This window comes from Falco cherrug, chromosome 6 (assembly GCF_023634085.1).
Source record: "Falco cherrug isolate bFalChe1 chromosome 6, bFalChe1.pri, whole genome shotgun sequence".
Classification (NCBI taxonomy): domain Eukaryota; kingdom Metazoa; phylum Chordata; class Aves; order Falconiformes; family Falconidae; genus Falco; species Falco cherrug.
Genome location: NC_073702.1, coordinates 23,301,930 through 23,322,435, shown reverse-complemented (window position 1 = coordinate 23,322,435; position 20,506 = coordinate 23,301,930). Strand labels below are relative to the sequence as shown.

The 20,506-nt window shown below is 37.9% G+C and overlaps 1 protein-coding gene across 3 annotated transcripts in view; it reads left to right on the top strand.

The window, feature by feature from the left end:
* SH3YL1 (SH3 and SYLF domain containing 1) overlaps positions 1-19,636 on the top strand; it is a 50,210-nt gene extending 30,574 nt beyond the window's left edge. For all 3 annotated transcript variants that reach the window (XM_055713108.1, XM_055713106.1, XM_055713107.1), the window contains exon 10: positions 19,045-19,636. In XM_055713108.1, the coding sequence (XP_055569083.1) occupies positions 19,045-19,244 (200 nt within the window). In that variant the 3' untranslated portion in view covers positions 19,245-19,636. The remainder of the gene's footprint in view (positions 1-19,044) is intronic.
* The last annotated feature ends 870 nt before the right edge of the window (positions 19,637-20,506 follow it).

The window sequence follows — 20,506 nt, the reverse complement described above, 5'->3', positions numbered from 1 at the left end:
AAATATATGCTTCAAAAGTTGTTTCAAAGCTGTGAACTGCTTGAGATAGTATTTTCTTTCTGTATTGTTTAAATAGTAGGACAAAGGCAAGTTTAAATTGCTTTCCTATCTTTTATCTAGAAAAGCCTTTGGGAGTATGGGAGATTCTGCTTCATTAATACTAATAGAAGCCAAACAGAACATTGAAGTACCTCAAGGAAGTGATAGATATACAGGATTTCTATCCAGACTGCGGCAAAATACCCTGTGCTTGATTGACTTGAGATGAAAGTTAACACTGGTCTAAGAAATTGAGATTGTTTTGCAGTAACAATAGGCTGGTGCTTTACATATCTGTCTTGATAGTTAGGGACTAGAAACTTCACTACATCCTGTCCCCAGCATTCCCCTTATCTCTGGTGAGGGACAGGAAAGAGATGGGAAGAAATGCTGCATGTCTGTTCCTGGAAAGATACTGAACATCTACTTTATACTATGTGCTAAAAGAAGACCGATAATACTTTCCTTTCTTGGGATATATATTTATTTATTTATTTACCCTGATGGAACAACCGCATTTTCCACGAGCAGTAAAATTAAGTGCTATGGTTTCCCCAAAAAGCAATGTCTTCTCTGTCATGGAGGGACCTGGGGACCTGCATGTATCTTGGCTCTGCTAGTTCAGTTTTACATCGTGCAGATCAGCCAGCTGGATATTGTTGATTTGAACCAAGGTCATTCGCATTTTGTGGAAAAACTGTTAGTTCCTGAGTAAGAAAGACGAGGCCTTGCAAAAATAAATCAACAAAGCAAATGCCAATATAAACTGAATTAGCATGACAAATAGCTGTTCTAGAAATGGTGTAATGATGCTTACTTTTATGAAAATATATGGTTTCAAGAAACTTCTTACCTGTTCATGGAAAGGTCTGGCAAGGATTTTGTTGAGGCATCTCTGGTTATATTCCATTGGGTCTCTCTTTCTCATTAACAATTTTATTATATATTAGGCAACCTTCACACCCTCTTTTTTTCCAGTTGTTTGTTTCTCTAAGAATCTCAACTCTACTCTTCTGGAAGTGAGGTATTATTAATTGTTCATACACTGTGAGAGTTGCACCCCTCTTCTCCCTTTCCTCTCAGTGGTACATGTCTGTGTTCTTAGCAAATTCTTCAGTATTTGGCAAGGAAGGTGTCAAAAAAAGATTAAAAAAAATAAGAAAAAAGAAAACTCTTCTGTAAGGAAAAAATAGAAGGGAAGAAGTTGTTCTATTACACAATTTCATGGTTTGGTCCCTGTCATGAGATTCAGACTGTCTCTTTGCTACTTCTTCCACCAGTTCTGCCATTTGTCAACTACTACTGAAGGATGAGGAAGGATTTGAGATCAGTGGTACAGCTGAGTTTGGGGCAGCAGAGAGAGTCTGGAGGTACTGTTGTGGGGGGAAAATATCCGCCTTCATGTTTGTTGCACATTGGACAAAATAGAGTTAGTGGCCAAATCCCATCTGCAAGCCAGAATTTCCTCATACTGGAACTAAGGCATATTTTTTGTCATAAATGTAGTTACTATCAGCTTTTTATTGTGAAGGAGCATCTACACATCCAGTATTTCACTTGACCTAAAAGCATACATAGCATTTGCATCATGTTCATAAAATTATGAAGATTACTGTCAATACTGTTCTTAAATTGTAACTGAGAGTTACAGAATGTTTACTGTTTCATTTCATGGACTTTATCATAACTGTCTACTTTTTGGCCGGGGTGCTGTAATGAGTATTCAGTGAAGGCTGGCTGTGCTAGCCTGGGAAGCATAACATGAATATGGTGTGGTGATGGTGGCAGTCTAAGTTACTTCATCCTTATGAGGGCGGTTGTTGCAAGTTGCAGATTTTCACTGACCAGTTTAGGCTCTAGTTCATGGATCTGTGCTGTTTCTAGCTCTTACTGAAGCTGTTCAGTGATGAATTAGGGGTATCTACCTTTCTCCTACCAGTTTACACTGTGATCAGATGACACAGGCGTGTGCCCTGTGATACTGTAAGTGAAAGTGCAATTGCTTGGGTCACCATTTGGCAGAGGAAAGGAACATCTGCTGAATACCTTTTGAAGTTACAAGCTGATGGAGCCTGTGGTATAGGTCGAGCTAATAGTGGCTGTATGGGTAGCAGAGCAACATAACGGCAATGAGAATAAGTAATTGTGGCAAGAATAAATCCTAGCATAGATTCCAACAGCCCCTGAGCCCTTTAATCCATCTAAAGTTAACAAGAATTTTCTATATGTTGCAGATGTTCACATAGCATAAATATGTTATCATGAAAGTGCTAGACTTTGTATTAAAATATTTAGGAGATACCAGTTTTTTTTAACACAAAGCAGTTTCTGAATCTTTCTTAGTGACTTGAAACTTCTTTCTTATTTTCATCTGAATTTATTCTTAGCAAGATTAAATTGGTTTTGTCTCATGCTTTCCTATTCTTTAGCTAAAATACTTTTCTGTCTTACTCCTTTGTCTGGTAGTAGTAACCTCTTTCACCTGAGTTTTATTCTGTGAAACTCATTTTCATTTCCCTTTGAAAAAAGGCTTTCTATTCCTGGTCATCCAGTTTTAAACATCAGTGACGAGACTTGCCAACAACACTTCAAATGAGGCCTTGTGCCTAATGTTATTTTGTCTGTTTCCATATGAGATACCTCTTCGTCTCCTATAGGTTTTTTTCTTTTAAACTGTTTTTTCTAAACAGTGCAGAGAAGTTTTTCTCCTTGCAAGGCTGAAATAAATTTTCAATTAGTATTTCACAAAACATTATGCTAAGAACCTGGCAGAAACTTTATAGAATTAAGTTGGGTTTACTGCTTTTTTTTTTCTTTTTTTTTCTTTTTTTTTTTTTTTTTTGAGGCTGTAGATTGTTTTCCAGACTGGGCTAAAAGCTAAGACTTCTATCACGTGAACTAGCTCATGTGCCAGTAACACATTAGTAGAACTTTTGAATGTCACAGTACAGAGATTTGAGAAGCGAAAGGCAGAGACGGCATTTTCAGGTTGAGGTGTTAACGCAGTATGTGTAGAAGAAACACAGAGAAGCTTATCAACATAATAAAAAGTCCGCAAATCATCAGTTTTACCTAAATAAAGCAGTGCTTGGTTCTCATTACTGTACTGTATTTTTCAGAGTATGAAAGTTATGCTTGGCATTGCATCTCAGCTTTTGCAGTATGATTTCAGCACTGGCATTATTTGCATTGATGTAGTCTTGAACATAATAAAGCCCTTGACATTGATATAGTTTATTGGACCATTTCAGTTTGAATGAAAATTTAAATATTTTTTTTAAAGGCAGAAAAATGCAAAAAGTAATCAGCAAAAGTACTGTTATGGAATTGAGTCTTGCAAGCAGGAGGTGGGTTTTTTATATCCTAAATATCAAATACATCCACAGATGCTTGACTAAAAAGGCACTTCTTTAATGCAAAAGCTGAGTGTGCTGAAACAAAGATAGAAAGCATTCCATCAGCAGATGAAGATGATGAGCCAGCATGTTCCCTGGTAGGCCAGAAACTCAAACCCAGTGAAATACATTTCATACTGAATGAGCTTAATTTGCATAGTAACTTAAACTTTAAATATAGTCTGCTCTGTTTCAACCACCAATAAACCCACCAGTTTTGTTTGCTAGACATGACACTGTTCAGTAGTGACACAAGTTGGTGACATGGAAGCTGCTCTGAAATGGTCCATTTCCAGTCTGTGTGGAAGAGGTCAAAAATACTTGAGCCTTTTTCTGGGTTTTGTGAGTCTATTCTAGATATGTGTATACCACCTTCATTCCATGCACACACATTTGTAGCAGATTATTACTGTCTGTTGGAGCTCTGGAGCAAAATTAAGGGTAGCATATGTTGTACAGAATGTCTGTAGCTGACTCTGCTTTGTACTGTCGTTTAACAACAAGTATTAAACATGAAATAGTTTTTTTCCAGCCACCATTTTTTGTTAATGGAGAACTTAGTTATTAAGTTATTGCGGAAATCAGCCAGAGGGCTTTGTGACTCTGGAAACCTGGACAATGTACCTAGTTAAACTAATACATAATGTCTAGCTCTGCAACTAATTCAGAAAATGGGCTTTGCTGAGATGGTTCCCATGGAAGTGGAAGAGGGCTTAACATTTGGGTTTGCACTCCTTTCTAGGACTGGGGTGTATGTGTAATACCGAGAGGTATTGAAGAGTGTAGTTCCTGGAATGATACAGGTGTTCCTTGATGTTATCCAAGGTACCTTGAACATTTTGAAATTGCCTTAAATCTACAGCTGCTCTAACAAAATAGACATCGGATCTTCTCAATGCGGGACACTACTTTGCCTGTAAGTGATTGTAGAATAGAGCAAAGCAACTGGTGCCTGCCCTCCCTGTTCAGAGCAGGTTTGTGTAACTGATTGCACAAAGCAGCATTTGTGGGGGCATTTAATGAGCACTGCTTTACTGCAGTGTCAGTGGAGCTCAGTTACCCCAAAAAGTCCATCCTCATTTTCTTAATTATGAAGAAGGAATTGTTTTCAGATTTCAATGTTGAATTTAAATACTTTGAAAATTTTAAGAAACTTTTTTCATAAAGTAGAGAAAGACAAGTGGTTTTGTTTACCTACCGAAAACAAGCCATAGTTAGAGGCAAAACAACAGCTAAAGCAAGAGATTATTTGTTCTGAGCATGGTTTGCTCAATATCGTGTCTCCTGGCCTTTGATCAGATTAACATTATTGGAGATTAATTGGATCAGCGGTGGCATATGACATACTTCAAGTATCTGTACAGAAAGATTTTTGCTTATATCTGGTTATAGCAGATTAATACCTGTAGATATAAAATGTCAAATCTAGTGTGCATATGTAGGCCTCCCCAGACATCTGTTAGTGAGATCTGAGATTGTTGTTTTGTGTATACTGAGGGTTTTCTGAGGTGAGTCTACTTTTGAAAAACAGAATCTAAAAGGTCATTAAGGAAATTAGTAGTTTAACGTGGATGGGACATTTGAGATTTCACTTGTAAGACTGAAGAAACACTTGGTTTGTAATTTGTCCAGAAACAACTAAAATAAAATTTGTAAGTAGCTGTTCCCCTCTAGAAGCTGAGATAAAATCCTTTCTTCTTAGGTTAAAGGCTGAGAGGTGTGATCTAAGAATATGGAAGATGAAGCACGTTAGTTTGAAAAAAGAACTGATATGTATAGTGGTGTGACTCAAGAACTGAAATTATTTTCATGGCTTGTAGTAGTATTTAGGATACACTTGGTCTACTATTTTTCTTTCTGAATGAGAGTTGCATGGAGACATTTTTCCGAAGTGGGCATTAACACATGTAGTATCTTGTTGCCATACAGGACCTGAAAAGTTAGTATCTTCAGAGATTCTTAGTGTGTAACATAGTACGATACACTGCTGCTTTATTCCCCTTTTCCTCACCCCCACTGGCTGATGTTTCGTGTTCTCTGAGAGAAGACAGACATGACATCTTTAGTATACTGCCGCCTTCTTTGTTTAATAACTCATATGGCACTTCCTTTCATCCTGACTCTCCTTACTTCACTTCCATCTTAAGTCTTTAAACACAGACCAGTTGCCACTTTCTAAAAATGCTGCTGCTTTAGGCCTTTTGACAGGCATAGGGAATGATAAAACCTGAGAATGGACATTGCCCAATAAGTGCCCAGTAAGTGAATCTTAACATTATGAAGTTTTTTGTTTCTCCTTATCATGATGATGTAACCTAGGAAATTCAGTGATCTGACTTAATTTTTTTGCAACCTAGCCATGAACGTGAACTCAACATCACCTTTGTGGGTCTGAGTCCCAACTTTGAGCCAAACAATATTCGTTAAAAAGTACTTACAAATAGTAAAGCCTCAGACTTCAAATGTCATCAAAGCATGGACTGTTAATTGCATTAAACTTTTATATCCATGAAGCATTACAAAGATAAGTATTCAGTATCCAGTGAACTATACCTAATGAAGTCTTAACCTCCAATTTTTATACCAGTTTTCCAAAAGTCACATGGAATAAGACACTGTATCTGTCATGTTTTTATTATTGCATGTGGCCATAAAGTGGGTATTTTGAGGCAATATTTTGTAACATCACTGTGGAAATTTTTTTTCGTTGTTTGCATTCTAGCAAGTAAATGAGCCAGTCATTTTTTAATAAAGGAATTATGTAATACATGCAAGAGGTTTTTAAACTTGAAGAAATATTCAAACTGGTAGTCATATCCGTTGCAAGCCACAGATTTTCTATTTCAATAACAGAATGCTGATTTCTGTTGCAGTTTTCAATATTTTTGATTGCTTTCTAAACTCCAAGTGGAAAAATTAATGGTAACAAAAGATATTTTTTTTGTTGTATGTGTGCATGTAGTTAATAATCATAAAATTACGTACTTTTGTAGCTTTATTTTTTTACATCTTAGAGTATGTGTTTTTCTGTGTTTTCAGAGGTATTCTGTGCATTTTTTACTGTTATCATAACATAGATGTAATAGTTTCCATTGTTTTGTTTCTAAGGAGACAAGTTTAGTCACATGCACACGTGCTTTCAGACAACTGAACTATTTCTAAGATTGTGTTTTAGAATATCAACAAAGTGTGTCTTCAGTTGTTTCTTTTTTCTAACCCCTTAGAATTATTATGATCAAACCCACTGTTAATTCACATATCTTGAATTTAAAGCTAGCCATTCTTGGTTTAAAACTCTTGTTTAAAAGTTTAAAATTTAGTAATGACATAAGACATAAGATGCTTAATTTTAAAGGACTGAACAGCTTGTAGGAAAGGGTATGTAGGAATAATTTGTGATTTCCTCAAAAATCCAGAACTAAGCCTTACGTTTTCCACACACTCCCTCTCAGTTCCCTTCCAATGCTGTTTTGACTATCCCTGACACAATTCACCTAAAAATCAAATCTCTGTGGGGCATAACTTCATGTTCATCAGTTATCTTCATAGCTGCTGTTTTACATATTAGTTCACAAGTAGATGTAAAATGTAATTGAAACCAAGAGCGTAAGTTTAGATGTAGTAAAAGGTAGATGTTCCCCAGTACAACTGATCATACCTAACCAAGACATAGGGTTTGCCTCTTTCTTGAAAAAGGTGCTGTGTCACTGAGACTATTAGTTTCAGCTTCATAATTCTTTGGAGAAAAAAAGAACTGAAGAATTAGTATTATATTGAACACACCATGCAGTTTCTTTCTCCATATTGGTAGTCCAACACACAGTGCTTTGCCTTGAACCTGATTAATGCTGTTCTTAACTGTTTTCTAAATTAATATCAACAGGTCAATTTTAGGCATGTTTCTTCAGTCTGTTTGAAATAGCTGCACCATTTAATTCACATGCTGGTATTTCTTCTTATGGTCATGAAACAGATAAAGACACTAATCACAAATCTTTATTTTCCTTCCTAACTTTGCATCCTCTCGTCTTCTGTTTGCTAGCTTCCTTTTTTTTGTCTTTGGGAACCTATTCTAAAGGTTGTGGTGGTGGTGTTGTAACACAGAGATTTCTAGCCTTTCAAAAGCTAGTAATATTTAAACAGTTTATAGATGTAATGACTTTTTGTTAGATTGATGTTAGACTAATAATTAACGTGTGTTCAATATTGTGTTATGTTGAATTCTAATATGGCTGTGAGTTTAAATTTCTGTGATTTGGAATACACCCATTCATAATCAAAATCTGTATCTTTCTATATTCAAGTTTTTTTATGTATACATCCCCTTTATTTTTATTTCTCTTAATCTTCTTTTCTAGTTTTTGTAATTTCATTATCATCCTTCTAAATGCATTTGACCCCTTAGCTCTGTGTTTTCTAACTTTATCACCAGTTCTGCAGCTTTGGTTCAGCTCAGACTTCAGCTAAAAGAGTGACTCTGTTATGTCACTAATACCTCTCCTGTTCCTGTACCTCAACTTTCTGTGGCTTCCAGTTCCTCCAGTGTTCTCAGTTCTCCTTCCCCTTCCATTTTTTCTTTGCTAATTTCTTCATTCATGGCTATCTCCTCATCAAAAAAATCTGTTCTGATAGTTTCCTGTGGTGATTCATCCCAAATATTTTTCTTTTTTATTTTCACATTCAGAAATAAATCCATGATTTCCACAAAATTAATTCTCTGTTCCTTCAGTTCTGTCATCCTTCTATTTAAACAGCTCTATGCTTAATGGTAGAGTGTGAGAAGTCAGTTATCTACAGACCTCTTACCTAATGGTAATATTCTGTTTACTCTTTTTCAAGAGAAATTAGGTTAAATTGAATAGCTGTGGAGAAGAATAAGTACAATAAGCTGAGCAAGGAGCCACTGATATGAGGTAGCTAAGTTATTTTTAGTGTAAGTCTGAAAGTTTAAAAAAAATGTTTTTTTGACTATAAAAAGCATAAGGGAAGGTAAATGCCAAGCAAGAAAGGTTTCAGCCAAAGCCCAATATCGACAAACAAAAAAATAAATGTAAACTAGTAGTGAATTACTTGAAGGTGGACATTAAGAAAACCATCTTACCAGCTGGGGTAGTGCAGCTCTGAAATAGTCTTCCCAGATGACTAATGGGGGGAAAAAAGAGGAGTGGCCAAGAAGATGGTTTAATGTCTGGCAACACACCAAATACCCACCCAAGTCTCAGAGAATGTGCTTTATTTAGTTACATGCTCCCAGTCTCACCTGTATGGAGGTCTTGCATTACTAGATCATTCTTCAGATCCTAGCCAGTGTCGGTCCCCTTTTATCAGTCCGTACCGGGTACCTTTCAGGAGGATCCTAATACAGATATCATGGTTCTGCTTGCCCTCAGCTCATATCTTCTGTAAAATTTATAGCTTTCACAGTTGCAGAAGTTTCTCATTGTTTTATCGTCTGTCTCTGTTTCTCCCAGGTATTAATTCTATCTTGTCGCTTCTTTTTGACCCTCAGTCTCATCCAGCAACGTCTCTTCCCACTGTTAGCATCTCGTCCTCTTTCATCTTATAAAGACCATAGCTGATCATATTGCTGTTACCCAGTCTTCTTTTATCTTGTTTTGGAGTTCTTCAGTACTATGCTGGACCCTCTTCAAAGCAGTTTCTCTTGCACCCAGTTCAAGCCATTGGCTCTGTCTATGCTGATAAATTAAACATTGCCAGGGAATGTGCTTGAGCACTGAAACTTTGTCATTTATTCCATTAAATTGTTACTGGATTCCTGGTATGATTTTGATCTGGGAAAGTTAGTGGGATGTCCTCAGCAGTTTGGAGGTTAGCGTGTGCTAACTGGACAGGGCCAGACTGGCAGCTGGTCTTGGTACTGCTTCATTCACTGGTGTAAATGTTACTTCCAAGTTTCTAGTGACCTTTTTATAAGCACATATTAGGAATTGTATTCCATCATCCCTTAACACGACAGATTAATTGTCATCTGTTTTCTTTGATAATGTTTGTGCTCCCTGAATTCCTTTGCTGGGCTGTCTGTAGTTGCCTTTAGTTCTGTATTTGCAGTGTGTCACTGAGAAGGCATTCTTATCAGCCCTCTTATTTTTCTGTTCAGATTTCCCAGCTAGCTATTGTTTGTCCCTTTTCATTTGCTATGTAATGTTTTCTACAGGCAACTCACAGCTACGTTTGTTCCAGATCCATCTCTTCCTCCCTTACTCTTGTAGTCCTTCGTTAACTAATCATGAATTCAAGCTAAAAATGATCAAATGGAATATGGAACTGTTTGCTGATGATGAGTGTTGAACACCTGTGATTCTCAAGATCTGAAAGTTCTCACTTTCTGAGAAGTAAGTCCTATAGCTTGTTCTCTGAATACCATTTCACAGATGCAGCCTTTTCTTTCTGTCTCTACTTCTGTCCAGGCTTTTTTCTTGTTTTGATTCAATTGTTGCAGCATCCTTCTCTGACCTTTGCAAATTCAATATTCCTTTCTTCTCATCTAGATTTAGTTCTTGCTTCAGATTTAATTTCCTGACCTATCACTTTGCCCATCTTTTACATTCCTCCACTGACTCTCAGGTTAAATACATCTTTTGAGCTCAAACAGAACCAAAAGCCTCCCTGCCAGATCCAGCTTTCATCCTGTTCTCATGAGTACTACAGACTGGATTCAGTGGTTCACGTACCTACTTCAAAGTTAAGCTTAAGCCATTTCTCTGCCTGCCTTTAGGCATCATCATGGCCAGGTGCTGCCGCATTCCTCAAGTCAAAATTTTACATCTTTAGTTCCTACTATTGTGAGCCCTAGCACTAATTCAGAAGATATCCCTGTCATATATAGTTACCCTGATGCTCTCATACATATATATGGGCATCATATATATAGATATAGTTACCCTGATGCCCTCAGAATTTACTATGTGCTATTTCCTTTGCCCACTCCTTGCCTTCCACATTCTGATGCAGTGTGGTGGATCCAGCAGAAAAGGTGTCTCTGCTGTTTGCAGTTCCTACCCAAAATATAGCTCAATAAGCCTCGAGTCTGAAAATATGAAGGAGGAGGGGCAGCAGTTATCACTGTAGGAACTGGACCAGTTCAAACTCCTATTAACAGTGTATGTAGAAGTCAACTGTTGCTGACTGGATCTGTGCTCAAATTCTGGTTCTACCCTTAAAGCTGACTTTGACTGTGATGCGGTAACTGGTGTCTACCTCAGAATGAACCATAAGTCATTTGTTGCTCTTATTCTATCCTTCACATGTCCTGCAAGAATCTAGTGTTATCTTTTAGTTTCCAGATCTAGCTCTATCAGTTGATGAGCACAGCAAGATATTTACTCTTCCCATTTAATGCCTCATCTCATTAGTAATACTGCTTTTGCACCAATGAATCTTTCTCTTCAGCCCCTTATTAAACTCTGATCCTAGTCTGAACCCTAACAGTAACCTAGTTGCTCTGCCAGTCATAGACTAAACTGATTCATTTTTGCAAAAAAAATGAAGTTATCCTAGCTTCTTATGGGACTGCTAGTGAGCATAACTTTTTATTACATATTTGAAATCCTGCTCTCAGCCTAGCTTTGTCATCACAACACATAGTTGTCCTCCTTATTAGACCAGAAGTTAAAGAAGTTCTTTCATTATAATTATTGGTTAAAGCTCATCAATGGCCATGAGCCATTCAGCCTGAACCCAGATCTTTCCTGTGGGGAGAAGACACTTTTGCAAGAACTGTCACAGGGAAGGACTGCTCAGTTCATGTAGCTTAGAACAAAATCAGATCTAAGTGCTTTATTAAATCATTAGTGACAGATAGTTAGCTAGGAATCTATGAAGTATACGTTCAGTTTCAGTATCAGCATTACAGCAAATAATTCACTATATGACAATTGCAAAAAGTTAATAAACACCTGAAGTTTCTAAATGCAACCTCCAAAGTTTCAATTGCACTTCCAGGCATGCATGCACATAAAGTGTTGTGTGGACAAAGCTTAACATTCATGCCGGTCCCCTCTCGTGGGTAGTATGGGTTATGAGCACATGCTGTCTATTCTGGCAGTGCAGGTTCTCCTGCTTGCACAAACCTTTTGTTAGGAGGTGTGGGTACTGCAGCGCTAGGGAGCTGCACAAGCACACATACAACACACTAGTCCATATGTTTAAAGCCCCACCACAAAGTCGCATATGCGCAGAGATGTGGGTCCCTTGTCCCGGTTTCAGCTGGACAGAATTAATTTTCTTCGTAGTAGCTGGTGCAGTGCTGTGTTTTGGGTTTGGTGTGAGAACAGTGTTGACAGCACACAGATGGTTTTGGTTGTTGCTGGGTGATGTTTATAGTTTCTCAGGCCCTGCCAGCAAGAGGGCTGGAGGGGCACAGGGAAGGGGAAGGGGACACAGCCAGGACAGCTGACCCGAACGGGCCAAAGAGGTATCCTATACCATGGGGCATCATGTTCCATATGTAAACTGGGGGAGGGGGTGTTGGCCAGGGCCTGCCTATCATTACTTGGGGACTGGCTGGGCATTGGTTAGCAGGCGGTGAGCAGTTGTATTATGTATCACTTGTTTTCTTTTCTCCCTTCCCTTTGGATTTTGCTCCTCTCCCCTTCTCCCTCTTTTTCACTATAACTTATTGTTGTTCATTTTATTTTATTTCAGTTATTAAATTGTTCTTATCTCAAACCTTGAGTTTTACATTCCTTTCCGAGTCTCCTCCCCATCCCTCTGGGTGAGGGGGGAGCAGGCAGGCAGCTGCGTGGCGCTTAGTTACCGGCCAGGGTTAAACCATGACACCCTGTTAGGTGCACCCAGTGCTGGCAGTCCCCAGTGTCTGACGGGGAGGCTGCTCTGCCTAGCCTAGACAGGAGGTGAGGCTGGCAAGGTGACTTCCATTTGTATCAAATTGGGTTTTGATGACTGCTCTTCCAGTCCACCCTGCAGCTCCCGGTTATGAATTTCGGTGGTGCTTTTATGATTCAAGGTAACTTTGTTTCAAAAGTCTCTTTGAAGTTTTCCACCGAATCACAAAGTGATTGAGGTTAGAAAGGGCCTGTAGACATCACCCGGTTCAATCCTCAGGCTCAGGCAGGGCTACAGAAAGCCAGTTGCCCAGGTCCATGTCCAGATGACTTTTGAATACCTCTAAGGATGGGGACTCCACTGCCTTTCCGGGCAAGCTGTTCCAGTGCTCAGTCACTTTCATGGTAAAGAAGTTTCCTGATGTTCAGAGGTAACTGCCTGTGTTTGTGCCAATTGCCTATGCTGCTGCCACTGGGTGCCACTGAAAAGCACCTGGCTCTGTCCTCTTTCCTCCCTCCCTTCAAGTATTTGTAGACGCTGATGAGCCTTTTTTCCCTAGACTCGAACAGTCCCAGCTCTTAGGACAGCTCATAGGAGAGATGCACTAATCTCTTCATCATCCCCATGGCCCTTTCATGGACTCTCTCCAGCATGTCTGTGTCTCTCTCGTACTGAAGAGCTCAGAACTGGACCCAGCACTCCAGGTGTGGCCTCACCAGTGCTGACTAAAGGGGAAGGATCACCCCCCTTGAGCTTGGCAGTACTTTTCCTAACACATCCCAGGATACTGTTTGCCTGCTCTTGCTGCATGGCATGTTGCTGGCTCACGTAAAGCTGTTGAATCAAGCTAATGGTTGTCTTCCTCAATAGTCTTCCTTTTTAATATGATAATTTGGGGCAAACATCCTTCAGGCAGTTTATGTACATAAATATAAATAATATATAAATATATGTATCCACATATGGTATTTACACTCACAATCATATCTTAGCAGGTGGTGTTGTCCAGACCATTTGCTAAGGGTGGCCTTTAAAATCTCCTATAAACTCTTTATTGTTGCTGACACCAACTATAATTTTTCACTCAGAGATTTGCAGGACCCAGCAATTAACCTAGTTCTTTAACCTACTTTAGATTGTTTTGTGAACTTTAATTATAAACTCAATACTAATCCTTTCCAAACAAAAGTCTAGTGTCCCGTAATGGCTAAATAACTAAGATTTCTGTCTGTTCACTGTTAATTACAGCTCTCATCCTAAACCTATGAGCAATACCTGAGGCTTTCAATGCCTCTGCACAATGTACTAGTAAACCTTTTTGATACTTGATATATTTGTTTTTAAAAGCATAGATGTTTGCATCTGCCTAGATTCATTAGTAGTTTTCCATCATTTGGTCTGTTTATCGGTTTTCTCTTACTTCTGCTGCACAAACAGGGTTCCTGTTGTTGCTTAGTTTTCTAGGTTTTATTTAACCAGTGAGAATTCTATTACAGCTTTCATGTAAGCTTACACTTTTTGTGGAGCTTTTATGCCAGCATTATACAACTTCTGTCATCTCTAATGCTGGAAACTCATATGACTTTTAACACTTTGTGTGGCAGTTCCAGTCACTTCTCTCTGTTTCTTTACAGAATACAGAGAAAGTAGAAGTTACTTTCGTAATGTTACGTTGAATGTGCTGCTCATTCAGATTGATTTTTAAATAAAAAAAAACTGTAGCATGCATTCTAAAGGTTGCACAAAAATTTGAGTAAGATAGACTGTTTGGTTTCAAGGAAAAATATATCTACCTAGACAATCACATTTTCATATGGTGTGCTGTGTCCCAGTAGAAGCAATGTTATAACCTTTCAACTTCGAAAGAAACCAGACCCACAGCCCGTTTACCAAAGGAAAGATTTAGCAGAAAGTGCATAATGTATGGACAGTGAAAAACAGGATTACCCTGTCAGTCATCAGTACCCTTGATCAGATGGCTCATTGGCGGTGACAGTTGAGTCACAGGGCTCATTTTTTGCAAACTTTAACATGGTTTAGATGAACCCCAAACCAGCAGTATAGTTTGTGTTAGTTCACTTATAGTTTCTATCGTGCATCATCCTGATTTTGGCTGGGATAGGGTTTTTCTTCCTAGTAGCTAGTATAGTCCTGTGTTTTGGATTTAGGATGAGAGCAGTGTTGAGAACACACTGATGTTTTAGTTGTTGCTGAGCAATGACTTTTCAGCTTCTCATGCTGCCCTGCCAGCTAGTGGGCTGGGGATGCACAAGAAGCTGGGAGGGGACACATCCAGGACAGCTGACCCAAACCAGCCAAAGGGATATTCCATACCATATGATGCCATGTTCAGCGTATAAACTTAGGGGAAAAGCTGACTGGGAGTCCATTCCTCAGGTACAGGCTGGGCGTCAGTCAACTGGTGGCAAGAGACTGTTTTTTATTTCTATAGTGTGATTCTCTGTTGTCGTCTGGGCTTAAACTATGACATAGGTGCACGTGTCCCACAAAATCATGCTAGCTCTCTAATCACAGTCAGCAAATTCTGCAAAGTGGATGTTTAGCAGTCTCACCACTAACCTCAAGCACATGAAACTTATTTCAGGTTTACTGCTGTGTCAAAGGCCAAAAGCAGCACTTTACCATTTTTATAGAATTCTTCTGCAAGCTTCTCGGCATCAGACGCTCAGTGGCTAGGGAGGGAGAGAGTTATCTATGCCAGTAAAATTAAATTTGGGACCCACAGCTGGACTCTACTATTCCGTCTTCTGGCTCAGTTATAGTTTTTGAAAGCATAAAAAGCTGAACACAAAATGATGTAAAATGCCTGTTCTCTAAAAACCAGTCTTAGAATCAGCCTATGGGTTTACTTTTATTGTATAGGTTCACATAAAACTGTGAAACTAGTAGTTATATCTACTAGTAAATCAAACAGTGTGAAGGTATGGGCCCAAGCACTAGAACTCAGTCACCTATGTGGTTGTGTTGTTAGAAAGCTCCTTGGTGTCATTCTTGCCTAGCACTTTCCCAGATATTTCATAGATGTGGTTTAGGAGTTACTCCAGTATAGAAACCAGTAGGTAGTTCGGATGTGCTCTCCTCTCTGGATGGTGTTTACTAGTATGTATGTGGCCAGTCTATGCCAGTTGGCCTCAAAGGCAAGGAAAGGCCTTGACACTCTTCAATTGATTAATAGAAATGTAGCTTGTGTATCTGTTCTGTAGCAACTTTCTACAGCGTGCTTTCATTCTATGGTAAATGTGCTGTAATTAAAGATGGTTTTATCACTCTTCCATTCACTCTCTGGCTGGTACTTCAGCACGCCCAAGAGGCCATAAATTCATTCTAGTTTACACCTCATCAAGTCCTTAATCCATAGCAGTAGTCCTTAGCAAAAAGTTGTTCGTATCATTATGGTACGTAAAGATGAATAAAAATGAAAGAATATTGTGGTCAGAGCAGTTTGTTATCAAGCATACGCCATACCCAGGTATTCTAAAACGTTGAATATGTATGCTGGCTGATGCACTAATTGATCTTCAGCCAAAATTTCTGTATTTCTGCTTTGACCACTGTGTTTGTAGAAGTGTGCTGTGTGTATTCAGATACCAATAATTAAGGATTTTCCACAATGTAATTTGTTTTTATTCCAGTGTGCATACTCATAAATCTCGATGATTTCAGTATCCTATGCTGTATGTAGCACTGTAGCACCATCTTGTGTGAGCTGCAAATGTAGTTTCAGTATATGCATTCAGCAATCTTCACCTTGACTATAACAATTTTATTTAAAACCCTTTTATTTAAAACTGAAATCAGGAAACAAGAAGATGAAATAGCTCCCCCTTATAATATATGTGGTAGATTTCATAACTGCATTAATTTATGTATTTGTGAGGATGATCTGTATAAATATGAGACGTGGGATGCTGCAATCTGGAGGCAATAAATATACATTTTATCTGGTTTATGCTACAAAAATACAGAATTAAAGTACAGAGATTAGAATCTTTGTAAGAAATAAAATGAAACTATAGTATGGGAAAGTGCTGCTAGGGAAAATTAAGTAGGAATTGTTATGAAATAGCTGGCAGGAATAAAACTGGAAAACACTTTTAAATGATAGCAGGTAGCAAATGGGACAAGGACACAGAACTCAATGTTCACAATCAGTTTTACTTTGAGGTTTCTGTATGTTTGGAAAGATACATATGCACAGGGGCAAAAAGTAGGAAGGGAAATGCATAAAACAGTCTTGTTCATATGACAGCAAAAAATTGGAGGCTTGATTGACATGCATCAAATGCACTCCTACACTTTATTATCTCTTGTGCACTTCTTTTGTTCCATCTTTTCCTGCTTTAATTTGTATCTAGTTTCCCTTTGGTTTTTTTCCTACTTTTACTGACCCAGTGAGTGTGTGTAAGAGGAATTAAGTCTTACGCTTAATCCATGTTCAGCCATGGAGGAGGTAACTATTACTTGCTGCCATTACTATGAGTCCAGCATATTAAAGTGACGGTGACATGAATGTAATGAAAAGAAGCTCTCACCGTCACTTTTAGCACTTCCAGTCTCTTCTTTTGTGCTGTCAATTATCTAATTTTTCAAGTATATTAACATAGTTTGGGCAGTAATATATATATATGGTAACTAATTCTCCTTGGTTGATTACCCATTTGAACATTTAGGTGATGGAAACACATATAGTTAAGAACTCAAGGTATACGAATTTGTAGCAATCATCGTAACTTAAAAAATGCACTTTTAACCATACATGCTGCCTGAATGTGGTACAGGAATAAACCACACTTCCTCGTCCTTTTTATATGCAGCTGAGTCGTGTTTTCATGCCTCAGCACGGAAAGAGTCCTGAGCCACAGTGTTTTCTTACTGTTCTTCAATTAATACTAGGAGTAAAAAGTCAAAGCATCTTTTACTTTTGTGGTTTTTGCTATGATTTCCTCAATCAAAATACCTAGCTTCAAACCACACTTTCCATAGGCACTCATTGTATCACCCAAACTGCATCAAATGCTTGAATTCTTGGGGGAAGATCATGTAATTGCTGAATACTCTGTCAGGTGTCAAAGTACAAAAGATATTTTGAAAAGCTGTATTGCTACCTTTTTTTGGTAGGAGTAACTGGTGGAGGTAAGACCTGATAAACGTGGGTATTCTTGTCTGGGTTTTTTTTTTTTTTCACATCAAAGAAATAGTGGTGTGTGACTTTAGATCATGTATATAGATATCAGTAGATAGAAACTGTGTGATCAAGGAAGACAGCATTTGACTTCTTTGCAACCAGCACTCTCCCAGCACGTGGCCAAATAATTTTGTATTAATCTTTGATGATTGCTACAAATGCAGATCATGAAGGGAACGAAGAGGCCTATGGAATGAACATATATATTGACAGATACTGGGGAAAAAATCTGTGCTGTTTATGCGTACTTTTGTAGTCCATTATTCTCTGTCTGTCCTGTTTTGGCTACAATTTGTATTTGAGAGGCTTGAGGGACGACGATCTTTTCCTCTTTCTTTTAAAGTGATAAAAGCAACTAGAAGAAAAGTCTGCGGGTTCTATCAATGCTTGTCTCACCATCCTTTCTAGCTCCGTACTTGCAACATGTAGACTAACGAGAGCTTGGGTTTCCCCTTTTGCAACACAGTTTTGGCAGCAAGCAGGCACAGCTAATGCTAAAAGCCTTTAATCTTACATGCTTGAACATTTGTGCAGCCATCATGTCCGTATGAGCCATACATGCTGAAACTTCTCCACCTGACTGTGTAAGCATCTTCATTATTTCCTTTTAAGCAGTCTTCCATTGCACCTTCCATTTCTCGCTTTTAGATTCATTCATGCAATAGATTTGTTTTGTAAATCAACATTAAACAAATGCAACTACCTCGCATAGTTCAGACAGTTAAAGAAACTGAGAGCAAACATAGTTGTTAGCAAATTGAAAATACTCACTTGGATTAAAAGTTCAGTAGTAATAAACATTGGCTAAGAAAGTGTCAACAGGAATGGAGACTGGATAATGGTGCCTCAGACTTCAGATGTTTTTGAAACTAGATCAGAAGATTCACGGCATGATTCCAACCTCAGCTAAGGACTGAAAGAGTTATGTAAGAGACTGGCAGAAAAAGAATAAAAGCCATTTGTCTATGTGGTCTGAAATACAACTGCACAAGCCAAGTCACTTCCACTACATCAAAGCATAATCAATTCTTTGCACTAGCATGTTTTGTGTGCTTTGTTTAAAACGCAAGATACAGCAAAATCCTACGTGCTGCAAACCCTATGGAAACTGAAGTGCTGTGGATATTATGTATTTTACCACCCTATATCCTGAGTATTGATAAAAAAATTCAATCCCTGCTTTAAGTTTTCCAGTTTCTATAAAGAAACTGTCACAGAGAACACATATCAAAACTAAAACCCAAAAGTGGTTCTGTTAAGCAGTCTTTTAGGGAGCACTTGCGCTTTCCTCAACACACTGCTTTTGTTCCCACTGTCTGTGACCATGTTATGCATCCAGAAAAAAATGCTGATCTTTGGTTGTGTATACACTACTACTTTATTACATAGGCTCTGCTGATAGGGTAGAATTCATATTTCACTTTCTTAAGAATGTAGTGGAAATGGAAGGTTGTTTTTCATCAGCATTTTATATGCTCAGATAAATTATTTTCGTGTCTCTGTTACTGTTTTCTGCTGTCATTTAAGAATATTGTATTTAAGGATTTACTGTATATGCAGTTTAATAACTTCCCTTTTCTTTAATTTCTTTCACTTCAGGTAACTCTTGGAGTAATCCAGTAGAAGTCACAGCACTTTATTCATTTGAAGGACAACAGCCAGGTGACTTGACTTTCAAAGCTGGAGACAAAATCACAGTCACAAGCAAAACAGATTGCCAGTTTGATTGGTGGGAAGGAAGAATAGGAGGACAAACTGGCATCTTTCCAGCCAATTACGTTGCCATAAGTAACAACTAAATTTGTATAGAAGATGTTGAAGCAGTAATATATTTACATTGAAAAATATATTTTAACTTTTCAGATTTTAAGATGAGATTCTTGATCAAGACTATTGTAACACAAAATTAAAATGCATTAAATGAGTTTAAGTTTCCCTTAAACTTATTTCTTAAATAAACAGTAGGTGATAGTTTATGGTGAGGTTTTATTTCTGAGCAAGTTCCCATATAAAAAGTACTCCAGTTTGTATCTAGTTTCACTTCTGTCTTGCTTATATGGGTTTATTTTTTACATGAGGGACAGATTACAAACAATTTAAAACTAGACATACTGAAAAAATACTGTTTTCTATTAAATTATAAATTATGGTCTCTTTCTATAATAAATGCTCTCAGACTTGCTTCAAACCATCTCTGAGTTGGAGTTCTTTACTTTTACTAAATACAGAATTTTTTTGCAGGTATGGCAGAAGAAATTACTTTTATACTTGGTTTTAAAAATCACTTCAGGCATTGCAGTTTTTCTTAGTAACTACTTCAGGTCTGGTCCCCGATGTTTGTCCTTGTTTAGGTGTACAAAGACCTTTTCATAAACAACTGTTTAATAGTTAAGCAGTTCAGCTTCTCTGATAGCTTGTCTTATATTGCCCTCATCTTTGAGGGCATTTGTGGAAGTTTAATATTTAATATTTAATAAAATGCATGAATAGTCCCTCCCAGAAAATATGTAGGCTTATGATGCTCCTGTAGGAACTTGTTCCATAGATGGAAAGCAATATAGAGAAATCTCTGCCTGGTTCACAAGTGAGCTTGCACAAATCTTCATGCTTCTTCCCATGTAAGATTTTTTTAATGTTTACTCTTTAAGAAAAGAGCAATGTAGAGTGAATTACAGAGTAATTAGAGTAAATTATTAATGGTAAGATAGGGAAGATACTTGTGGGATATATGTAGTAATAATGTATAGTACTAGCATTCTCAGATTTCAACTTAATTTTTGAGTGTTTTGTAAATCAACTTAATTTTACAGATGCTTATGATACATATGCTTATGCTATGAAAGTTGATGTGAAAAATCAGAGCAGAGGTGAGAATGACACTTGGCATTCTTGAGAACCAGTTTAGCTTCCTTCTCGTTGCTGGGTGTGCTGAATTTGCCTCTTAACATGGAGTTAATGCCAAGGTGATAATTATGCTTCTTCAGTTTCAGCTTTCCCACACTTGAAAATGTATGTTGTTAAGTCCTTGTTTCTTACAACAGTGCCTTGAGTATCAGATGGA